Source organism: Lethenteron reissneri, chromosome 52 (genome assembly GCF_015708825.2).
Source record: "Lethenteron reissneri isolate LAM-NWPU_2019-01 chromosome 52, ASM1570882v1, whole genome shotgun sequence".
Taxonomy (NCBI): Eukaryota; Metazoa; Chordata; class Hyperoartia; order Petromyzontiformes; family Petromyzontidae; genus Lethenteron; species Lethenteron reissneri.
Genome location: NC_083830.1, coordinates 7,872,120 through 7,896,841, shown reverse-complemented (window position 1 = coordinate 7,896,841; position 24,722 = coordinate 7,872,120). Strand labels below are relative to the sequence as shown.

The 24,722-nt window shown below is 45.9% G+C and overlaps 2 protein-coding genes across 3 annotated transcripts in view; one reads left to right on the top strand and one right to left on the bottom strand.

Annotated features, from left to right (window-relative positions):
- Nucleotides 1–4,059: 4,059 nt before the first annotated feature.
- The window catches only part of LOC133355790 (centrosomal protein of 89 kDa-like), a 77,078-nt gene continuing 56,415 nt past the window's right edge, over nucleotides 4,060–24,722 (bottom strand). For both annotated transcript variants that reach the window (XM_061573147.1, XM_061573148.1), the window contains exons 19-20: nucleotides 15,952–16,121; nucleotides 4,060–5,484 (exon numbers count right to left, since the gene is read on the bottom strand). In XM_061573147.1, the coding sequence (XP_061429131.1) occupies nucleotides 5,133–5,484; nucleotides 15,952–16,121 (522 nt within the window). In that variant the 3' untranslated portion in view covers nucleotides 4,060–5,132. The remainder of the gene's footprint in view (nucleotides 5,485–15,951; nucleotides 16,122–24,722) is intronic.
- On the top strand, nucleotides 6,539–24,721 carry LOC133355842 (E3 ubiquitin-protein ligase RNF182-like). The gene is given in 3 exon segments (XM_061573244.1): nucleotides 6,539–7,058; nucleotides 23,970–24,233; nucleotides 24,235–24,721. Coding segments are annotated over 2 exon segments (558 nt in total). The 5' UTR covers nucleotides 6,539–7,058; nucleotides 23,970–23,988; the 3' UTR covers nucleotides 24,548–24,721.

Here is a 24,722-nt window from a genome sequence, read left to right as displayed (position 1 = left end):
ATTTGCACGGTCCTAAGCAAGCAAGCGAACTTAATATAAAGGGTTTAAAAAACACTGCAAGTGAGCCCAGCCCCTTATCGACACCGATGGGTGCGGCAACACTTCTACGGCCAGTCGAGAGCCCTTGAGCAAGTTCGACGACGCTTGTTCGTGTATACATCTCAATCTATCTACGGCTATTTTGTGAATCCAATGCTGGACGAGGCCAGTGCCGGATTAAGCTAGTGCGGGGCCTGTAGCGTATGTTATTAAAGGTGCCCTAAATATAAAAAAACACGTACATATTAAAACACATAAATTTTTTACTTGTACAGTAAAGTAATTGTATTTGTTCATTTGCTATACAGCCAGATACGAACAAATCGCTAACCTTAAACACCCAGTCGTTTGTAAAAGTTGAAGGCGGTATAGTACTATAGTAAGAGCAAATGCAGAATCACTGAACTGTAATTGATAGCTTGACAGCATTTAGCGCGGGGCCCTTGAAAGTGCGGGGCCCGTAGCATTTGCTACATTTGCTACTAGAATAATCCGGCAATGAATGAGGACCTCGACGTGACCATGTGGTTCATGAAGGTTATTTGACCTGAATTCAAGTTGATGGTTAGCGCGCAGGTTGGTGAACGCGGTGGGGGAGGGGGGGTGCATAGACACGTGGGAGAATAAAAGAATATTACAATGGATTTTTGGAGCGACGGCCTTCTACTGTCCACATCAGTTCCGCTAAGCCCGACGGGAACTTTGCTCCCGTTGACATCCACCGAGATGTCAACGAGAATCTGGTTCATTGTGGGTTGGTTTGGTCAAAGGAACGCGATGCTTACCCAGGCAGTGCGTGGGCTGGCGACGGGGGTCAGAGGGGCCATGAGACAAAAGGGAAAAGTTGAAAGGGAATTTGTTCTGACCCTACCCCTCACCCCCCATCGCACTTGGGAAATGTTGCAACAACAAAACGCCCCGCGCAAATAAAAAAAAATAACAACCCCCCCATCGCCAAACTGCACTTATTAATTCACGCCATCATTTTGGGGACTGGCTCAAACGACAACAAGTGAGACAAAAACACAAACTCTCGGCCAAATGCCAAAGCTGCGACGAGTCCGGTTTTACAATCCCCCCCCCCCTCCCCATTGTTGCTACGACCCGAAGCTCGCACGCGACATTCGACATTCGTTACGTGACCCCAGCCGCATCCTAAACCACGACAAGCAACCCAGCCCAGCCCCAACCCAAACACTGACCCCCTCCCCCCCCCCGTCAAACCCACCCATCCCACACCTGCCCCTACCGCCGGGCCCCCAGCTAAGCGAGTGACGTCGGAGGACATTCCGTCAATGTCGTTGTTCGCGTGACAGCACGAAGTCATTGTCACGAGAACACGAGCGTCTTCTTAAAGGTGGAATTTAGGCGGAGCTGGAGCACGAACGGCAAATATTTGGGTCGTCTTGGGATAAAGATTCTCACGCAACTGTCAACGTGTCTCAACCACCCATCCCCCCCACTATCTCCGTACATCACCACGGCACACAGATGAAGATCGCTCGTAAGAGGTGAATTATTAAATATGACCGCGTTGCGCGTCCGGACGAGCTCTGCTACACAGGCATCTGTCCGTCCGTCCGCCCATAGCGCCCGTCGCTGTTGTTCTAAGAGCTGAGACAAAAGTGACCTGTTATTGTTGTCGTTGTTAGATCTTTTGTAAATTAATATTATACGCATAAAAATTCAGCTCTCTAAAAAAAAAGTCTTCGGTCGTTCTTAACGGGGAGTTGTTTTTTAGCAAAGAGAAAATATATAACAGTGTAGTAATCGTCTGAAATTATATATACTGTATAATATTTACGCGTTTTGGATTGTGTACTTTAGGAGTCATATATGCGTCTTCTGTACAGCAGTATTTGTGCATTTTCACGACGGCATATAGACTATTATGATTGAACACAATATTTTCATAAAATACTTTGTAAATGCCTTGTGTGTGAAAGTCATCCCTTCAACTGCAGGGGGAATTTAGGTGCCATTACAGAACACAATGACACAATCAGACCCACCGCGCGGGTTTTTCCCAGTTGCACCGTGCATCTCCCCCCGACGGTGTTCCTCCAGTTGTGCCGCACGATGTCCGACGTTTCGCACCCAGGGAGCTTCTTCGGTTCCCCCGAAGCCGAACATCGCGCCGCCGAACAACACGCGGCACGACGCCGACAAACACACGTGGGAGAGCCCCACAGCGAAGAGGCGTGTGGCCGTGGCGGGGAGTGGAAGAACACCGATTTTCGATCGTGAACGACGCTGGGATGCGCGGCGCGCGCCGCTACAAACGGCCGCCCAAAGGCCACCGGGTTACCGCATTTCTGCAAACAACGTGAACGGCAAGCGCGTGCCAATTTCATTCGCGGGGCCGAGATGCAGCACCTGCCAACCCAGCATGATTGCGCTGCCACAAGTACCGCAAAGGCCGTTGTGTGTGTGATCGCACCGTAATTTCGGAGATTATTACACGAGCGTAAAGCAAAAAAAAACACAAGATAACCGATGCGAGAATAATATCTCGGCGTAAGCCGCTTCGTAAAGTTGACGCCGAAACGTCAAACGCACGTTCGGTCGCTCGTATTAAAAGAAAGAGCTCTGCATGTGAATTTCCGCGCTATGGGAATGGGTCGTTTTGGGATGAGACGCCGCTGCCGGATTGTTAGGTTTCCGAAATCGATCCCCCTTCTCGTAACGTCGCGACGGTGAGACGGATCTCGCCATGGCAGGCAAAGGTTTGGTTTGCATTGCACTCAAACACATTCCTGCGGAGGGAGCTGGTAGGAACGTTGGGTTGCTCGGTCAATGGCCAGGGTCAACGGCGGCGTGGTGTATTCCGCAAATATGCCCGACTGTGAGGGGCGGGCACAAGCCGGCGTGAGTAGGTTAAACGCTCAGTTTTATAAGGGCACCACGGGGTGACCAGCCCCTCCCCACCCAGCCCCACCCTCCTCACCCAGCCCCTCCCTGCACGACGGACACAATAATCCCCTGTGGGCTAGTGTAACCTGGCGGTTCCTACCAGTAACAAATGTACACGTGCCTTGACATGACGCAAGGGAGTCACAGGCTCCGTCAGTCCTCCGCGGAATTAGTTCTTTGCCCTGTGCAATCAAATATGAAAGAGCTATTGTCGCTTTGCGACATTGCAAGATGGCGAGAGATGGTGACAGCTTGTGGAAGCCTTCCTCCAGCAGTGGATCGATCATAACACATTTGACAATATTTTCATGACGAGATATACAACAGCATAGAATGGTAGTTTGTTTTGTCGCTGCATATTTAATGCGCCTTAACAAGTACAAAAAAAAACACGTCTTATGGCGAACACAAACGTTTTTGATAAAATGTTACAATGAAGATACGTTTACTTTTACACGTGTATATATATTTTTAAACTTCACGTGATGGAACTAGGCGTGTAACGATTTGCCCTGCTCGTGATGCCATGAATTATTACGATTCGGAGTCTGGGGTTCCATTCAACATCAAACGTATATTTGTAATGCCCCCATTCGGCAACGAACCTCTCAAGAGCGCACACAATACAACGGAGGAATTCAGCGCCTCTAGTGGTTGCAGGGGTCACAGGGAGACCCATAACATAACGTGCAACCATCGAAAGGGGGCACTCGTGCCAATGAGAGAGAATCCTGGTCTCTCCAGCTCTCACCCGGTTAGGGGCCGTCCATAAATGACGTGACGCGATTTTGGACGATTTTTGACCCCCCCCCCCCCTCGTCACACGGCGTCACAAAAAGTCAGACCCCCCCCCCCTCAAATATGACGTCACAAAGCTCTGCCCCCGCCCCCCCAAAATGCTTCAAATCGCTTTAAACTATTGGCATTGTAGTGCGTATTTAATGTGGCGCTGCACTCTGCTGTTGTAGGAGAAAACATTTATTAAAAAGTATATTTAATTAAGTAGAACGTGTTGTCTATATTTATTTAAAGTTGCGCATTTTGATGTGACGTCACATTTCTCAACACCCCCCCCCCCCCCTCGTCACACATGTCTGACCCCCCCTTAGGTGCGTGACGTCATTTATGGACGGCCCCTCAAACAAAATAAACTTCGATTTTTACACGCGCAATACGATGCGTGTATCGTCAGCGTAAAAAACGATTTTAAGGCACGAATCGCCGTAACCTTAAATGACCAATAGTAACACTGTATAATACTTAACTACACGTATTTGTGCTATTGACATACACCATCAGCTGTCTCCCAGCCACTCACAACCACCACCGGCGGCGTAGTCTTTTAAAATTGAAATTTACACCGATGTTTCGAAGACAGTTTTCTTAACGAGGTGTTAAAGAGGTAAAAAGGTTGAGTGGGTGGGACTCGTTTGGTGAAGTTGAGGTGGATTCGCGCACTCAATCCCTGCGCATTCTGAGCATTTGGTTAAGTTGCTTGGACAAAACGCCATGCGGCAGCAGAGCTAACGATTGTCGGCACGCAACACCCGAATACATCCTTTTGAAGAAACTCGGCGGGCCTAACCTAGTAAAAGAAAAGAAAATACATTTTTTCGTAAAAATTGGAGTCATACGAGGCGGGCCTAACCTAGTAAAAGAAAAGAAAATAATTTTTTTCGTAAAAATTAGAGTCATACGAGGTGCGTATGGCACCATCATACACTGGGTGCACGCAAAGTCAAATTGTCTCTGCTAAAGCCAGCGAAGGCAGGAGGTGCTTATCTCCTGTGATATTCCTGAACCAGTATAGAATATTCCACATTCCTCCGGTAAGGGCCAATTCATTGCACAGGAAAACCACTGTTGGTCTCCAATGCAGTACCAATTATATCAAACTCGAGTGTTAAAACCACTGCGCCACCAGGCCTGACGATCCACACACAAAACAACACAAATGTAAGGATGGCAGTGACGTCACTGTGGCTACAGGTAAACATCGACAATCTTTATCATCACCACTTAATATTTATACCGCACATCCCATGCAGTGATAGGTGCGGTATAACCCCTGGTGGGCACCTATCCCTGAGCAGCACAAGGTGAAGGGAGCACCAGCCTGGAAGTGGGCATTAGTCTGCGAGCAGAGGGCGACGTTGCTCCGTGTCTTTTCCAAATTGCCGTCAAGCTGCCGAAAGCCTTGACCCCTCTCCGGCGCTTGAACTCAAGATCCCGCTGGCGGAACAGTGCAGCCGTGCGAGTTCCATTGCCAGGCTCTGAGTGGGCCCCCCCGTATGGCAGGCGGCGCCGTTACTGCGGCTAGTGTCGAGATCGTAGTATGTCAGGCAGCGGTTATCGCCGGCGCCGGCCAAGTCGGCGTCCCGACGGCCGACCGTGCCGGAGGGGTCGGCGGCTCCGACGCGATGGCCCGGCGAGCCGGCCGACGTCGTCAGGGTCTCGCGGAGCGTGCGCCGCATGCGCTCGTTCTCGCGGCTCGTCGACTCCCACACGATCTCCAGCTGCGCCTCCACCTGCCTGCGGTGCGGGACGGCAACAGCGACGGCAACGGGTAAAGTAACCGCATTTAACCGGGAGGCTAAACCGGGACACGCGGTGAGCTGGCAGTCCCTTCCCCTCGGTCAGAAAGCAATGTTCGTCACCTCAACAGTCAAATCAATCTAGATATTTACATTTGGCAAAAATCCAGCGCAGGACTACATTTCGATTTAAAGCTTTCGTGACTGCAGGGATTCATCTTCTTGGTTCTTTCGGTAAAGTCACGTAGAAGGGAAGTAATAAAATAATAAAAATAAAACATAATAACATAATTCTCACGACGTTACGGCCACAACGCAAGCAGCCGTCACCTGAGGACGGCTGCCTGCTGTTGTGCGCCGAAAGGTCGTGAGAATTATTTTATTATGTTTTATTTTTATTATTTTATTACTTCCCTTCTACGTGACTTTACCGAAAGAACCAAGAAGAGGACTACATTTAACGTGATATTTTTTTTTGCCCAGCCATTGGTGATACGGCAGAAACCGTCGACCCACCATAATTGATAACCCAGTTTGAATCACAGGCGGCTGAAACCTGGATGCTATTCTAGGATTCTGGTCGAGGTGTCAGCTCGGGGCTCTGGCCTTTGCACAGCCACCTGGCCACCTCGGGGCCACTCGCGGTGTCTGGCGTTAGGGGCCGTCCATAAATGACGTCACGCACCTGGGGGGGGGGGGGGGTCAGACATTTGTGACGATGTGTGACGAGGGGGGGGGGGGTGAGAAATGTGACGTCACATCAAAATGCGCAACTTTAAATAAATATAGACAACACGTTCTACTTAATTAAATATACTTTTTAATAAATGTTTTCTCCTACAACATCAGAGTGCAGCGCCACATTAAATACGCACTACAATGGCAATAGTTTAAAGCGATTTGAAGCATGTTTTATATTTTTTTTGGGGGGGGGGCAGAGCTTTGTCATATTTGAGGAGGGGGGGTCTAACTTTTTGTGACGTCGTGTGACAAAGGGGGGGGGGTAAAAAATCGTTCACAATCGCGTGACGTCATTTATGGACGGCCCCTTAGCAGGCGGACCCAGCCGCTCGTAACGCCGCAGTGCACGCCTCTTCTTCTCCCACCGGGGGGCACCCTCAGCACTGATAATAATAATGGAACGGCCTCGGCGCTTTGGAAGCCAATCAGGTGGAACAGCGGTGAGGAACCAATCGTGGAGCTCGGCCACAGCGACGTTAATGTCAGCAAGTCACGCGTCGGCGTTTGCCAAGGCAGAAGAATCGGGGTAGACTTCGGACGAAACGGCCGGCGCGCGTGTGCGCCTGCACCTTGAGAGGGCGTGATTAAAATAGGTGCGAAGCCACTTGGTAGGGATCAAGTAGCAGCCAAATAATGACTGTGAAAGAGGAAAACTCGTGGCGTATTTGATTTTTTTTGTTGTTTGCGAAATTTTTTTTTATGATGACATAAAATAAATGAAAATGAAGTTAACATTTTTTTGTCTCGTTTGAGAGTCAAACTGTCAAACAGGAGCTCACACGTAGAAAAGGACACACGGCAAGTTCATGGTTACTGAACACACCTTGGCCGGTAAGATTTATCATTTCTATCTTCCTATAAATAAGACTGTTTTAGCTGTTATTGTGTGTTCACAATGGTGGCCACTTTGTGTAAACAAAGCCGTTCCTAAATTAGACCGATGGAAGGATTGACAACCGTGATGTTTTTTTTCCCAGTGGAAATGTATAAACTTGACGGGTGAGCGTATGTTTGGTGACAACGTCCAATTTAAATGGCAGCCGTGATTTCATTGAACGACGTGAAAAGAAATCTACAATCACTTCATAGCCAACTTGAAATACCGCTTGAATTGTGGACAATGCAATTGCCAAATTTTCCCCTTGCACCTGCCTGAGACAATAATCGTGTCACTTTATTATGCAAAAGATGGCAGCGTTCATTTAATATGCAAGGTTTAGCCTGATATCAGCACATTTCCCCGTGTCGTATTTTAAACAGCTTCTTGTGCCCATCACTTGAAGGGCCCATGCGAAAACAAGCAGCTGGGGAGTGTTAGGAACATGACATCATTTAAAATAACGTTTCTTTTAATTTTGTGCCCGGCAAAAATTTTGGAATCCTAAAAAAAACTTCTGCAAGGTTACACAGATTGAAATATTCCCACCGAGAAAGTCTACGATTAATTGGGGTGGAAATTGGCTCTGACCCCGTTCTCAAACAATCCCCGCTGCAGAACATTTCAGTTATCCTCATTGCACTTTAATATTCGCCGTCAAATCAGGGACGGTTTCCTCATGTATCAAGGGTGCGTCTGTTCGCACACAGTCAGGGTCAGACCTGTTTAAACTTGTTTTTTTCTTCAGGAAATTCTCGCAGTTTGTGCTTTTAAAAAAAAAAAGGCAACGTGTTGTACATTGGGACGACATTGCCGCACGTTTTTGGAAAACATGGATATTGAAATTTGCATACACTTCGGTTTATTTTTAACACCAACAATCAGTGGACCCATTTTTGTTTCGGACCTCACTAAATATATATATATTTGACGGTGCATAGACGAATCGTTTATGAGGCTGGCGCACGCGGGGTCAGGAAACGCATCATTCCCTGCACCGAGCGTCACCTCTCCGCACCCTTGCCACCGTTTCCTGAGCTCCACAAGGCCAATAAACGGACGTCGGTGTCTACCGGTCTGTGCTGGATCTACCCACGAGGACACCCTTAGCCTGATGCCCCCCTCGGTGGAACCATCGGTAAACTCGAACCGTTAATGATGGGCCCTGGCGTTAACGATGTCACGCCTGCCATCCGCACACTCGGATTTTGAAGCTTCGTGGCGCAACGTATGTGGAGGTGGGTGGGCGATAAGGAAAATGAGGTGGTGCACATAAAGTAAAAAATATATAGCATTGAGATTACTGGCCAATTGTTATGCAGTGTTTCAGTGTCATCAATTCACACGAGTGGGTGTTTTTTTACCGGCATTCCGGTATCTACCCCATATGTAAAAAAAAACATACAGAAAAATTGAATTGATTAAATATCTAAATACAAGTGCTCTGCTGATAGTACGAGTCTTGAGTCTCGGTGAGGCTTTCCTGTGTAAACTAATAATGCTGTTTTTTATATTTCAGAATGCGCAGGACACTATGTTCAACAGCAATTTTTTTATGCAAATGCCTCGGGCTAAGCTATACCGCAGTGACATGCACAGAGGAAAAAGGGAACCACTTTCTAACATTCCCCTACTGTCCGAAAATAATAACAATCCTTAACAAATTACAACGCGTGCCAGGGAAGGGCAGGCTATCTTTCTATCGCACGACTGCCAAGGTTGAATGCAAACAAACTCCCACTGCCAACCCACCCTGCTCCCCACATTTTCATGAAATTTTGCCGAAAGTAGGTCAGCGACGTGCAGTGGCTAAAGACAAAATTAAATGCCACGGGTGGGAAAGGTTAATTAAGGCATGCCACATTGTGCTGCCACTGTGCTGGCAGATGATTGTCAGGGCCTCTCTCTCTGCTCGGCAGGGTGGCTCTCAGCTGTGGCTCCTTGTCTTGGCGTTAGGGAGGAGAGGAAAGCTTGGAGAGCAGTTGGGAAGGCTGCGGTTATGAGCAGACTCAGCGTGCCCGTGCCCGGGTCAGTTTAAAGCAGAGTCAATGGTTTATTTTTGCGTGGCAGACCGGTAATGTCCATATGTGCGCTCCTACGAAAGCTGCCGATGTTACAGACACCGTGACATCATTGTTTTTACATTTATCAGATCATTGTTTTTAGAAAGATTAAAACGATGGTGGTAAAGGTTGCAAATACTAATTTGATGCTCATGCTACTGCTGGTGGAAGGACCTTCTCTAAAGAGAGCTCCAGGGATCCCCGCTCTAGTGAATATTTTGGCCAACACAATGGCCAGACATATTGGAAGAGATGGGGGTATCCACGCTTGCAATGAGTAGGCTCGTTCCAAAATCCAGCTAAAATGTGAAAGTAATAAGAGCCCGTCTTCAGTGCACTTGCTGTATGAAGGCAATCCCATGCTGTGTCAGTCATTGGGGTTGTTTAAACATACTTCAGCATCCTGGTTAGTACAGATTGGTGAAGGGCAGAGACCAGGACTGGTGCAGATATATCTCACCACTTGTGTTGGCCGTGGCCGGACATCGAACTCAGGTTGCTGAGTTCATAGTACAGAGCTAAACCCACCACATGAATGCTCCACCCAAATGTGAACATCATCTGGAACATTAGAATTGCTTTTTCCTACCATGCATTTTGTTTTCCAGATATTAGTTGCAAAAGGCATAGCTGCATGGATTTGAAATAATGCCTCACACAATGATTATTTTTAAATCCTTTATATTAAGTTCGCTTGCGTGCTTGCTTGCTTGCTTACGACCGTGCAAACGTTTCGGTCGTTTTTTAACCCACTTCCCGTGATCCAATCGAGCTGACATTTTGCACACAGACTCGTTGTGCGAGACAATTAATGTTCGTGAAAACAAATCCAAAATTTTACACTGTTTAGGGAAAACTAATTAAATATTTAATTACTAATTGTTTAATACTGCAGACAATCATCTGACCCATAGGTGGCAGCCATCTCAAGCCAGAGGACGAGAGGACTCTAGCCGCCACGTATATAAAGGATTTAGAGTGAAAAACTTTGTTTTTACGGGTTATACTTATTGTTGTATTCATAAGGCAGTGTTTGTCCATGCTAACAGTCATAAAGTATACTCAGGCTATTTCACTCGAGTATATACATTTCAATCCACTGCTGGATGAGGCCCCCCCCAAGTCGTGTTGATCGTGGGGGTCGTCTGACCATATTTCACATTGCTGCTCAAGGCAGGTTGGTGTAGGCTGGGAGTGTACACATGGGAGCATGGAAGTACAGGACAACAATGGATTTCACTGGACCACCCCCTTTTCTGCCCACCACGTAGCCCCACAACCCTACGGTAACCTGTTTATTTGTAAAAAAAAAAAGGTGGCCACTCGTCCAAGCACGATCCAGGCTCAACCCCTGCATAGTACCCTGACATCCGATGGGATACCAGATAATTTTGGTGACAGGCAAAAGACACAAAACGTCCACCGCTGTGGAAATTACACAATTCCAAAGAGTTTAGGGTGCGCAGATTTGCGTCACTTGCTTCAATTCATATAATGACCGCTGTGCAAATGGGATGCAGCGTTCATTTCATTGTGGCTTTTAGAGAGTTAAAGGGGTTAATACAGGCACCTTCTGCACGTGCTATTTTCTCTTTGTCTTCCATCAATAATCAGCTTGTGGGCTCTACTGAAATGCAATCACCTTATAGATGTGGCCCCTGCTGGCTGTGTTAACCACACTGCCAACCACGATCCCAACATCAGGGTAAAACAAGAACATCGGAACAAGCTTTTCTCAATTCTGCAGTCACTTTTCAATATACCTTTCATTAATTGTTTCATTTGTCCCTTCAACACATTAGTGACGAATGTGCAGAATGGATTTACACCATAGCCTTCTTACTCTTAGCCAGTATACCTTCTTCATTCAAACTCTACCCTTTTTTCTTCCTTTAGATATTTTATCGCTGCATCTACCCACATGGTTTCTTTTGTTCGGCATTTCCAAGTCACGGGACATTGTCCCGCCGACTGTCACGTGTCCAAACCACCGCAGTCTTTTATTCCCGACTTTTCCGAATAAGGCTCTTTTCACCGATAACCGTTTCAACATCCGAGTTCCCTTCTAATAGATACACGCGTACTTGAGTGTTGTTGTTTACATTACATTGATACTTTACTGACAGGCGTTTTGCAAATGTGTTAACGTACAAAAAAAGAAAAGCTTTTCGATCACCCTCACGATTCCCTTTCCATGGCCATTACCCAAGGTCCGTCCAAGTGGAGTAGACGTTTAAATTCCAGAAATCTTTAACGAAAACAGGACCCACCCCCCCACCCTCCCAAGGTCAAATTGGCCTCAAATGAGAGTACAACGAAGGCCCCCACTACCAAAGCCTGCGTGCCTCAGCCTGAAATTAATATCTAGAATTTGGCAAAGGAATAAAGGGTGGCAGGGTGCGTGTGCTGGCCATCCACTCCGTCATTTGTCTGGCCACAAACCAAGTGCACCACAGTGTGCAATTGTGCCTAAGTCTAGAAACTACAAAGGTTCTTTATTAAAATAAACAACAGACACGCACACAATACACCACAACTCCAATTCACATATCATTCACATATCAAGTATATAATGAAGCATAATATTACCGATCGGGACCATCTGGCCAAAACGGATCACGTGGCGTCGACGTGGGGAGTGACGAAAACAAAAGACTCGTGCAAAATAAAGCACCGATCGTTTGATTAACGTATGTATGTATGTTCAACTTATTTCACACCGTACGTAGCCAACCATGCTCATCGGAGGTGAGGGGGAAGGACTACAGACGAAACATGAAAAGCAGTTCTCGAGAAATTAGTCTTTAATTTAGATTCAAAAGCGCATAGGCTCCAGTGGCATCCTAATATCGGAAGAGCGTTCCAGACGGCCGCAGAAGCGCATCTGAAAGCACGCGATGCAGTGCAACGTCGTCTATGCTCGATGGTTAGCCAAAAGCTGCTGCGAGGATGACCGGAGTTTACGTGATGGTTAATGCTACTTGACAATATCAGCAATGTATTGTGGTTCACTTTGTGTGTTATGAGCACGACCTTATAACAATAAGCGCCACGTTATAAAATGTTCATCGGCTGCACTTTGCTGATGCCAGCACCGTGAGACTCGGTTAAGTAGCTTAAGTGAGCAAGGGAGGCATTCAGTAATCTAATAATCATAGTAATGAAGTCATTTGTTTATCCAGGAAAGCCTCACTGAGTCTATGTCCAGAATATTTTTAAGGGGGGTCCTATGTTGGGACGTTCAGACAATTACTAGCTGTGTATCCAAAGATTAGAAAAATGTAGAATTTTGGGTTACATCTTTCATTGTTTGTCACAGACATTTCCAATGTATTATTTCGGCTACCCGTAAAGTTTTTTTTTGCAAGTGTATAGGTATTTGTCTATCCACTGCTGGATGAAGGGTTGCCCATGACATTGAGTCACGTACCAGGACTGGTTCAAATATAACCCTCCTCTGATGTTAGCAATGGCCAGGAATACAATTTGAGTTTGCCAGGTTTAAAAACGAGGTGCGCTAAAAATGCTGCAGACACTTACAGGTAAAATTTTTCTTAATGCAGTAATTTAGGTGTGATGTTGCTTTTGTACAAGTAAATTTTAATAGTGTAATTGCTATGTTCTTGGTTCTTTCGGTAAAGTCACGTAGAAGGGAAATAATACAATAAAATAGTTTTTATATTAATAGTATATTAATATGATTTTATTATTTCCCATACAATAAAAATGTTTTATATTAATATTATATAAATATTATTTTATTATTTCCCTTCTACGTGACTTTACCGAAAGAACCAAGAATATGAATCCCTGCAGTCACGAAAGCTTTAAATCAATGTGTAATTGCTGTTAGTGATTTTACATTCAAGGCAAAATGCAAAAGTCACAAACATTAAACTTTCATTTCGATTTAAAGCTTTCGTGACTGCAGGGATTCATCTTCTTGGTTCACAGAAGGGAAATAATAAAAGAATAAAAATAAAACATAATAAAATAATTCTCACGACGTTTCGGCCACAACGTAAGCAGCCATCCTCAGGTGAAGAACAGGTTTGTCGGGAAGAGAGCGTCTGAATGGGCACCACCAGACCTGTTCTTCACCTGAGGACGGCTGCTTGCGTTGTGGCCGAAACGTGAGAATTATTTTATTATGTGTTATTTTAATTATTTTATTATTTCCCTTCTACGTGACTTTACCGAAAGAACCAAGAAGATTAAACTTTCATGTTCCGTTGTATTCTGCTCCAATCATAGAAGAGACGCAATGATGGCAGGAAAGATGATATATTTCCCTTCCCCAAATGTTATCCCGATTGTGTTACCATTGTCATGTCACGAGCCGAGGGGTCAATTTGGATCGCTCCCGGAGCAGTGCAACACTTCCTGTGATAGAACGACCCGTGGAAGTGGATATCACAGAGCTGCCTCTAAGATCTGTTTAAGTAACCCCTGGTCCACACAGTTGGGGACAGAAATTTTCCACCCAATCTGCTAACGTATGTAATGTTTACACTATGAGACCTCCTTTACCAGTGACAAAACTGTCAAAACTGTCCGTTTTGACAGTTTTGTACCAGTTTAAAGGGTAAAAACCTACTACTATATTTTGCCACTGGTAAAAGAGGTCTCAAAATGTAAATGCTTACCCCGAGCTCTCAATACTCTGATAGTGCACTGTTTTTGAGTTGTATGCCTTTTGGTGTCATCTGGTCCAACACCAATGGAGACTAGGCTCTAAGGAAAGCTGTCTCGGGTGTGGACCAATCAACTTCAAGGACAGTGCATATCATTATCATTATCAGAGTTGTTTCTTTTTGTTTGCATTTTGCCTACTTGCGTTGTGGTTATTGCAAACATGATGCCATGTATAAAGGTGTCAGTTTTGTACCAGTTTAAAGGGTAAAAACCTACTACTACAGTATGTTATGTTTTCCACCTAACTGTAAAACGGATATTTTTTATTGTTAAAAGCCAAATTGTTAGCCAAGTTAAGTGTAGAACTAACCCTAAAGTGATGTTTTTTATGCATTCAGTAATGACCAGGCTGATACCATAAACTCACTGACACTTGTGTATCCGATTTTATCACAGGCAGCTGTTTAAACACAAGATGAATTCAGAGGTCAGTGCTCTGACCTGAGTTTCTTAAACCCCCTCCATGACACCTCTATCCAGCCAGCAGTAAGGGTGCCACGGTGCTGAGATGCTAACGACCTCACCTGGTATGCAGGAGGTCGTGGGTTTGAACCCGACCCTGACGCCTGTACATTCGAAGTTTGCATGTTCTCCCCGTGGTCACGTGAATTTTTCTCCGGGTCCTCCGGTTTTTCCCCCACATGATAAGCCACTGCTTTAAGCTATCATTTGTGACCAGGTCGCTTCTGAACAAGAGCTATATAGCTCAGTGGGCCTTATCTGGTAACAAAAAAAAAATGTTTCGTTTGAGTATAATTGGGCACACGGCAGTGAGCCAATCGCCAGGTCGCGTGTTGTGGAGTAACGTGTGGACACTCCGACCTCTTCCAAGCCCTCTTGGCTGTGTGTGAAAGAGTTGGCCACAAAACCTCCTGGAGGGGCTCCTAAGAGCTGCCTTGAGTGGAGACCCTTCTGTGAGCATGTGTGTGAGCAGGAAATGGCAGGCCCGCACCTTTCACTTATCCATTGAGGAAGAAGAATAGCAGAAGGCTGAATGAAATTAGTCTGTAAATTATAATATACAACCCTTTTTTCCAATCCACTGCTGGATAAAGGCCTCCCCATGCTGTGTAGGTCAGCGGGGGGTTTTGTAAAACCATACTTCACCACACTGGCCAGTTAGTGATAGTATAGGGGAAGAGCCCAGGACTGGCCCTTCAGCATCTTCATCTTATCTTCACTATAATATGGATGAATCTCAAATTTTTCCATTTTACATTTTAGATTTCTGAGGGCAGTTACAGACAGACCTATTTTAGAATTTCTGGATCATTTCGATTTTATGATAATGTAATGTGTCTTCATACTGACAAGAATTATGTCTAAACCGGTCAAAAATTTGCTTTGTACAAAATCAATGCTGCTGAAATAATTTACTCCCAGAAGGCCATGGGGCCAATGGGTTGTACAGTAATTCCCCGGTTTACGTCGGGGATGCGTTCCTGAAAGGTTCAAAGACGAATATCGAAACGACTTCAAAGCCATTTACAGGGTAGGTGGAGGGTTAGGCTGAGAGGCAATGGATACGAAAATGGACGGATAATGCTGTCAGCAACGTAAGTGTGGGTTGAGGTAACACAAATCAGGTAGAGGTATTAATAAAGTGATGACGTAATTGCGAAATGACGTAATAGGGTGGAAACGTAAATCAGGGTATCACTGTATAAACGACACTTGATTTTTTTCAATATTTGGAGATGCAGAGATAATATGAAGGAGACATATTATATTTCGATTAAAAGCCTTCGTGACTGCAGGGATTCATCTTCTTGGTTCTTTCGGTAAAGTCACGTAGAATGGAAATAATAAAATAATAAAAATAAAACATAATAAAATAATTCTCACAACGCAAGCAGCCGTCCTCAGGTGAAGAACAGGTCTGTCAGACGCTGTCTTTCCGACAGACCTGTTCTTCACCTGAGGACGGCTGCTTGCGTTGTGGCCGAAACGTCGTGAGAATAATTTTATTGTTTTATTTTTATCATTCTATTATTTCCCTTCTACGTGACTTTACCAAAAGAACCAAGAAGAGACATATCATATTACCTACTGTCTCAGCTGCCCCAAGCACAAACGCTCAACCGCGTACCTCTTCTCCCCGGCCAAAGTCTCGACGGCGCCCTGCTTGTCGCTCAGCATCTGGCGCAGGTGGCGGATCTCTCCGTCGTAGCGTTCACTGCGGCCCGCCCAGCCGGCCTGCGCGTCCTGCGAGCGGCCTGCGACCTCCGCAATGGCCCGTGCCGCACGCGCCCTGTACACCTTACGGGATCATGGACAAAAGTCAAAATGAGATTGTGATTTTTTTCCGGGCTCAAATGAACAGTGTGAGGTGGTGTTCATTTTTCTTATTTACATCCCTGTGTCAGTGGTGAAGATACCCCCATTCTCATGGCAATGGCGAGTTGATCCACAAGATCAGCCGCTGTTGACTTCCCCATAAAGTCGTACTCATTTCATCGACCCCGAAGCGACGAATGAGCTGAGTCAACATCCAACCAGAATTTGAACTCGCAAACCTTCATATTACGAGCCGCTTGCGCTGCCGCTGAACCACCTGGACGCATTGCAAGACAGGCAGTAGCATCGCGCAAATGTGCCCGTAAGAAACAAAAAAAGCTTTTATAATTGCCGTATATTCACTGCTATGGCACATGGACCAGAGACATTGACATCGACACAAGAGAATGGGAACAAAAGCTCGAAACTGCACAAAGAAGCATTAAGAGGTACGTGCTTGGAATTACAACGAGAGACGTGAAGAGGAACACGTGATTGATAACACAAGCTAGAGACATTTCATTGACCGTTAAGAAAGGGCTTGGGGCAAGACATGTCGTGACGAGGCGTGATGGCCAGTGGTCGAGACAAATGATGAAGTGGCAGCCAAAGGAGGAAAACATACTCAAGAGGACATCGACTGTGGACATGGAGGTATGAAATCGGATTTTGTGCTGACAATGAGAGATGGTGATGGCTAGGGGAGGCTGTCATTCAGCAGTAGATTGATCATGGCTGATGATGATGATGGTGGTGTTGGTGGGGGAGAAAAGAGGGTTGGGTTTGGTTTTGATATAATTTTTTCCCTTGGGCAATTTATTTTCTTATTTTAGGAAATCCTCACCGAGTCATCAGACAATTTTCTTGGGATCCAAGAAGGCCCTGCAATGGGATCTTCGGCCAATTCATTTTTTAGATAGATTTAAAGACGGCGTAACGAAAGCCCATTACGAAATAACTCCAAATGTACCCGAACACGTCGTACCTTGAAAGCTAAGCGGGTAAAACCATGGTACGTGTATGGCAGAATACAAGGGCATACCAGTTGTTGTAGGTCTAAGGCTGCGATGTGGTCATAAGGTGACGGTACAGTACAGCAACGGATTCTCACATTTATTCGTACAGAGCTTTGAGCACGAACCCTTAATAATGCTTGGGTTTCGAACTGCAGCCACCAACGCGCCACCTCACCACCCAAGGTTCACGGCTATAGACCGATATAAAACAACGGCAAATAATCTTGAAGGGAGCCTAAGCAATATCCGTGGATGTGTGTGAGAAGTATACTTAATTTGTTAGGTCAGCCCACAGAAGGCTAACAGGAACAGGGGATTCTTGTGGGTTTTTTTTTTCTTGCTGAATGTTTGTAAAATCTAATCTCACGCGTATTACATGCCACCCGACAAGCCACGGCATTGTGCGCGGCAGGCTGTCGTGCTAATGCCACACAAACGAAGGAAGTAGAACAAGCCCAACAACAGCTATGAAAAGGACGAAAGGTCAGACGGCAGGAAGTGTATCCTCTTTGCCGATTGATTCAGGCAGTCTGCTGCTTACACGCACAGCCATTCTGTCACTTTACTGCTGGATAAGGGGTCTCCCCATGTCATGTGGGTCATGGGGGATATTTTGTTTAACCATACTTTACCACGCTGGTTAGCTCAGGATGGTGGACCCGTGTAGACGTCATAGTATATCAGTCCAGTACAAAAAAATGATTTCGCTGCACTGCCCTCTGCTGTCCACAACATAGCCCCATGTCAGCCTATACCACCTGCTTGTATATGGTAGTCACCCATGCAAGCACTATCCAAGCTCAACTCAGCCTAGCTTCTAAGATCTGGAAGGATCTGGTGCATTCTGGGTGAATGGTGATAGGCCTGCCAATAACCATATGTTATATCAAGTAACGGAATTCGCGTTGCCAATATTTGCAAATTCGGTGGCTTTGAATGCACACATTTAGAGGAGGACCTTGAGTCCCAGGCCAGCCATTCGCACCAATGACCTGCCGCATCGCATTAGCGATAGCATCACTGATGAACAATGCATGCATTTATAAATATTGAATTATTCTCTAAACCTATTTGTTAGCATAGTTATTTTCTGCCTCTCCAGATTGCGAGATTACGCTCTGAGGGCAGAAACACAATGTACATAAGAGCATGTAGTGTTGGGAAAATAACATGACCCTCATTAGTAGACACGCATGCAAATATTTATCCATAACCTGGTGGCCTGAGTTCTATTATTGGCCATGGAGTGTGGAGATTGATATGTGAATATGTCCTGAGCCCCACCTTCACCAACCAGCAATGGTCAATGTTATTATCATTACTACTACTACGCTTGCTTACCCAGGAAAGTCTCAATGTATCTCATGAATCTTTTCCAGGAGGGTCCTTCCAAGGTTTTGTAGCTTCAAAGTGAGTAATTTGCAGGTAATTTTGCACATTTGGACCATGATGCTGGCATACAATGGCCGTGGTGGCGAGATGTTATGCAAGAAGTCTTGGGTTCGCTTCCTGACCTTGATGCCTGTATATTCGGAGTTTGCATGTTCTCCCCGTGCTTGCGTGGATTTTTCTCCGGGTCCTCTGGCTTTTCCCTCCCCATTTTGAATCAACGTATGTTTAGAGTGTTTGGCTGCTATACATTTCTACATTATAAGCCACTTCGCTGAGATATCATGTGTGGCCAGATCGCTTCTGAAAAAGAGCAAAATAGCTCAGTGGGTCTTACCTGGTAAAATAAAAAATAGTTTAGTTTTATAGTTCATTCTTGGGAATGACGTTGCAGGATTCTTAACAGCCATTGTGAAGTAGATGGCGTGTAGTATATTTTATCTTTCGCACCGTACGTAGCCAACCGTGATAATCGGAGGTGCCGAGGGAGGACAATAAACTAAATACACCCACAGTATTAATCAGGGTGGCCACTGGATTCAAACCGTGAACCTCTTCAACAAGCTGCCCCAAAGTAGTGATGTATGGTTATGACATGGGCTGGTCAGTAGTGGATTAACAAAGGTCTGTAGATTATCTATTACTTTTTTAACAGGGAAAATGTTGTACACAAGCACGGTGAGGTGGTTGCAATATGTTCTGTCTACTGCAGAAGCCATATGAATTATGAAAGCTGTTTGGTACACATCAGGATTAACAGTTCTTCTTGTATAATTAATATAAATCATATACAGCCCTTTGCCATTCCACGGCCAAACACCTTCCCAGGTCCTGACGGTCATAATTTACCGTGCTAGTTTGACCATATTTCAACCAAGTTAGTCAGTGCTGGTTAGTGAAGGGGGTTCCCAACAACCAGTTTGGATATTGCTCGCTGCTGATGTTAGCTGTGACCGGGAAACGAAGTCAGGTTGGCCAGGTTCACAGTGCAGAGCAATAACCACTGCGCCACCGCTTCACAGATTCTTTTCTTATTGAGACAAAAAAATACCTGGTCCTCACCTTCAGGGCTGCTACCCCTCCATTCCATTACAAACACGAGGATTACATTTTCAATCGACTGTTGCCAGTTTCACAGAAACTGTGCTAATTTCTAAACGATGTTGTTATCACACTGTCAATTTTTTTCACCACGACAAAAAAATGTGTTATTTTATTTTGCTATTATAAACAATCACACTCCTGGTTAATTAAATGTAAACCTCGGCACGGCCGTATCGCACGACGCTTGGAGATAGGCGCTTTTGTGAGGCACAGGCACGGTGATGCAGAAAAGGGTTTTCATGTCGTTTTCCCCAGGTTCGGGTGAGGAAGCTAATTAAACAGCGACTGAGCACCAACGCATTTGCATTAATGATATCAGTCACAAGCAACTTTGGGAATTTGGAAGGAATAAATCAGATTACAATTCAGCTAATCCCTGGCATTATATGGAAAGCAACAGTCAATGAAACTCAATTATTATTGTTATCGCCAGTGGAGCGGTGGCTGCACTATGAATCCAGTGATCTACGTTCAATTCCCAGCCATGGCTAACATTAGTGGCGAGTGATATCCGAGAGAGTCCTGGGCACTTCAGTTTCATTTATTTGGTATAGCCCTGTGAGCCATTCGGTTCTTGAATCGGGTGCAACATCTTAAAGTGACTATGCGCAAACAGAAAAATCCAGGAAAAAACTGCAAAGTCTTCCAGAAAGAAAAAATTGCACCGTACGCCAACGCTGTGCAAAAATCCCAGTGGGATGCAACAAGCACTGACCGGTGTAGCGAACTAGGCCAAACAACCCCCCCATGGCTGACATGTCCTGGCAAGGCCTTCATACAGCAGTGGATCGCTGTAAACTATTACTATCATTGTTATTAACACACCACTATTTCTTAACAGTTACTTACATCAAAAAGAAAGCGGTTCAATGCGTAGGGCACGTGTGCAGGATGGGGGAGGACAAGTGATTGAGACAGAAAGCTGAGTGGCACCCAGAGGTCATCGATCAAGGTACAAGCATAAAGGTATTGATGAAGGTCAGATGTCGATGACGCAAGAACTGCAGGACCCAACAGACAGAATGAAGAGACGGTGAGCCGTAGTAAAATGGACGACATTCACCGCAATGACTTCTTGATAAAGACATCATTTGCTGCTAGAATCTGACGGTGAAATCTACGAACACGCTCACCGAACTGACGTTTTTCCCTGCCCTTTTTTCCCTTTGAAACCCCAACGAAAAATATAGCTCAGGGTAGACACCTGTTATTTGCAGTAATTAATGGAATTAAACCACTGTTGAGTCATTCCGCGCCACCCCCCACTCCCAACTGCAACTGTGCTTTTATCATCACGTTAAGAGATGAAGAAACCATATCGGAAATTTCTCAGAGCAGTGCAACCTTGTGTATTAGAGAGATTTCTTTCAAGGACTTATCCCGACAAGTCCTTAAGGTGAACCATTTAGCCTTCATGAGATTATTCACACATTTTCAGGCCAATTAATATTTGTTTTAATTCTCAGAGCCGAAATTTAAGCCAAATCCATTGTAAAGCCAAGGTTAATATGATCGGGTTTAAAAATAGTATTTTCTGCTCATGCATGCACGTTTTTTCGAATGTTTTTCTCTTCTTTCTCCAGCCATCAGTGTCATAGCATGAGACAAATACATTTCCGACAAGTAGGTCATCACTCTGGACCAGAAAACAGCCCCAGAAGACATCACAGTGGGAACACTCGTGCCTCAAAGCAAGAAGGGTTTGAGTTCGATTTCCAACTCGGGCACTTTTCTATGTAGTGTTTATATGTTCTCCCCCTGTTCAGCATGGGTTTCCTCTGGGTTCATGTGTTTCCTCCCAAAGCTATTAAACAGGTATTGGCAAAACATCGCAATGCTGAAAAATTACTTGAAAATTACTCAATTACAATTACACAGGGCAAACATTGTCCCCTGCTGCAAAACTTGGCAGGACCCTCCTGAAAATTATCTTTGAGACTCAGTGAGGTTTTTCTGGGTAAACAAGCATAACAAATACAATTATAGTTAGTCACTCCAATAGTTCCCTTTCGCACAACTTTGAACGGCTCTACAAGTGATTTTTTTTCATCTCATTGCAATGAAACTGACAATTACGTCTCAGAGCTGGAATAAGATGCATTTAAGTATAAAACCAAATTTGATTTTTTTTTGTCGTACAGTCATCGGTGACAGGCCTGAGACCATCAACTAGCTGCACATATTTCCATAATCACCCAGCACCAAAAACAAAACATACATTATTTTGGTGTTCCATTCTGTCTCCCCCCATGGGTGACACACGTTAGCAACACACGTGGCACCCGTTGCCAGGCGTCTCGTCAAGTGAGCAGAGGGGAAAGAAAAGTCACCTGGGGGGGGGGGGGGGGTCTCGTCATTTTGAGATATAATGAGCTCAGCTTAAGCCTGACCGCCCCTTGTGTTTTGCTGGCCCAGCCATTCTGAGATTGCATTGCGAACATCTGTAGCAATGCATGTATATCTGTACGATTCATCCGAGATAATATCGTCCTAATTAAAATATAATTAAATCGGTGATGGTGCATACTAAATTGCTTATTATGCCCGACATTGCTTCACTGTTGCCGTAGCAACTCCTCGCCAAAATTAGCGAACGTTAATTAAATGGCAAGAGCTTAGTCTTCTCGACACTTGTAAAATAAAATGTCTCCATTGCCACTAAGTTAAGTGTACTGTTCCTCATAAAGGGTTCCGTAAAAAAACAAGGCGTAATAGTTCACGAATTGAAATCAATTATTCTCGAGAATTAAAGGGCGCGGAAGTTTATTCACAACATACGGCTGGCAGAATGGAACCGTCGACTCAATACAACCTGGATTTAGTGGCGACTCCACTCCAGAACCCTGAGGGCAGGGGGTTAGGAGAACGTTTTCCTTGCCAAGGGCCGAACAAGACCTTTATAGCAGGCCACACGTTGACACACACACAGCCCTTGGTCACTTCTGACAGAAATGACTGAGCACAAACAAAATAGGAAAAGATTCTTCTCTATTTACCGATTAGTGTGGCTAAAATGCTTGCAGTGATGGATAACTGTTGCATTCTGTTTTTTGAAATGGTGCAAGCCTTATGTGGGCCGCAAGCCCATGGGCCGTAGATTTGCCCGACCCTCACAACGATAAGGTAAATAATTGCCGCAATTTTAGTTTTCTGCATTAGAAAATATAACTTAATGGCCGATTATGCGCCGCTTGTTTTTCGTAGAAAAAATTATTGTCGTTTGACATCGGACCATTGTTGTCTTGACATTGGATGTTTCACCTTGAAACACATCAGCACAACCGCAAAACATCTACGCAGTCTTAGAAACGTTTCTGTTCACAACCCTTTTACGCCGTTTGTAAGCAGCTGTAATACCGGCTTGGCCGATATCTGATTGCGTTTACCAATTGATCAGTCCCCGACAGGAGAAGCACGCTTAATGATTCCAAGCATCAGTTTGAAGAATGGCAGCACCATTCCTCGGAGATTATTTCAAAACAAGTGCAAGCAAACAATACAAATCATTGGAACGGCTGCGAGCACACAAGCAACAATATGAAATACCACCTACTCCCAGTTGCCAATCTCTTGTCGGGGCACAATCGAGTGCAGCGCTCACAATTTACACCCACGAGAGAAGGCTACAGCACCCTGGCTGTTAAACATCTTCTATTCTTGGCACAGTCAATTTTAAGGATCGACCGTGAAAATAAATAAACAACTGCACCCTACTGCTGGTCAAAGAGGGCCTTTGCATCTCACGATACACGTTTATCCTTTGATGTCCAGGAGGTGTGATAGGGGCTTGCATCACAAAGAAATCCCGTGGAGTAGGGGAGATAACACAAAATACCATTTCCCACATCCAACTCTCAAAAAGCCACCGTTAATCAGCGCATGTATCCGGGACATCTGGCACAGTCTATTCGCGGAAGGCAGGGAATCTAGAGAGAAAGTGCACAATTCCCACACGCCCTTCCCTTTTGGTATGTTTTTTTCGCGGCTTATTCACAAGCGTTGACCGCTTACAGCAAGCTACGATGTTTAACTCTTTAATGGGCCAAAATGTCATGCAAGTGATGGCTGAGTGACTCATCGGTCTGCGGGGAAATTCTCCACCGTTATGTTCAACCGTTAACTCCATTTGCGTAAAGCAGCAATGCCTTCCAATTTCAATCCAGTTACTTAATTGTCAAAAGATCTTTGGCAAAAATAAATTCAGTCATTCTGCAGCCAAGGCGGGTGGTGCTACAGGTTGGTTGGCTTACTGTGGATGGCAACATTCTGTTCACGCTCCACCTAAAGTCCTTTGTGTGTTCTCCCGGACCCCGCGCAATAGATACGGTGCCCAAGCAGCAATGACGAACGACATGGCGATCTGGACCCAGGCCCGGGGCAGTATCCGGTCGGTTGGCAGAGGCAGTGCCGGCAGCGGGAGCAGCGGAGAGGAGTACGAGTGCAAGATCTGCTACCACGCGTATGATCTGCGCGCGCGGCGCCCCAAACTCTTGGCGTGCGGCCACGGCGTGTGCTCGCACTGTCTCTCCCGGATACTAAGCGGCGGCAGTGGCGGAAGCGGTGGCAGCGATGGCTCACGCCAAATCCCAGTGCCCGTTCTGCCGCTGCCCCACGGCGGTGCCGCCCTCGCGCGACGTGTCCGCTCTGCCCGAGGACGAGGCACTCGTGGGCAGCATGGTGGCTCGGTGGAGGCCTCCTCCTCCGCCGTCAGTTCGACCGGCGCGCCACAACGGCGGCGGCGAGATGCTGCTCAACCCGCTGCGCCTCAAGACTTCCTCGCTGGCGCTGTGCGTGTCGGTCGACTGCCTCGCGCTCAACGCGCCGAGCGGGGACCACCTCGCGGGACGCCTCCCCAACGCAGCGCTCGGCCACAACCGGGCAGTCGAGCCTCGACCTTAACTGGGCGATGGCTCGCAACCACGACCACCTTTCGGAACTCGGCCAGATTCAGCACACGGGCGTGGGAATAGGCTTAGACCAAAGTCAGGTGTTCACCTATGGTCAGAGCCGAGGCACGGGGTTGGCCCTGAACCTGGCAGCGCGCCAGAACTTCACCGGCGACTCCGTGGCAGGA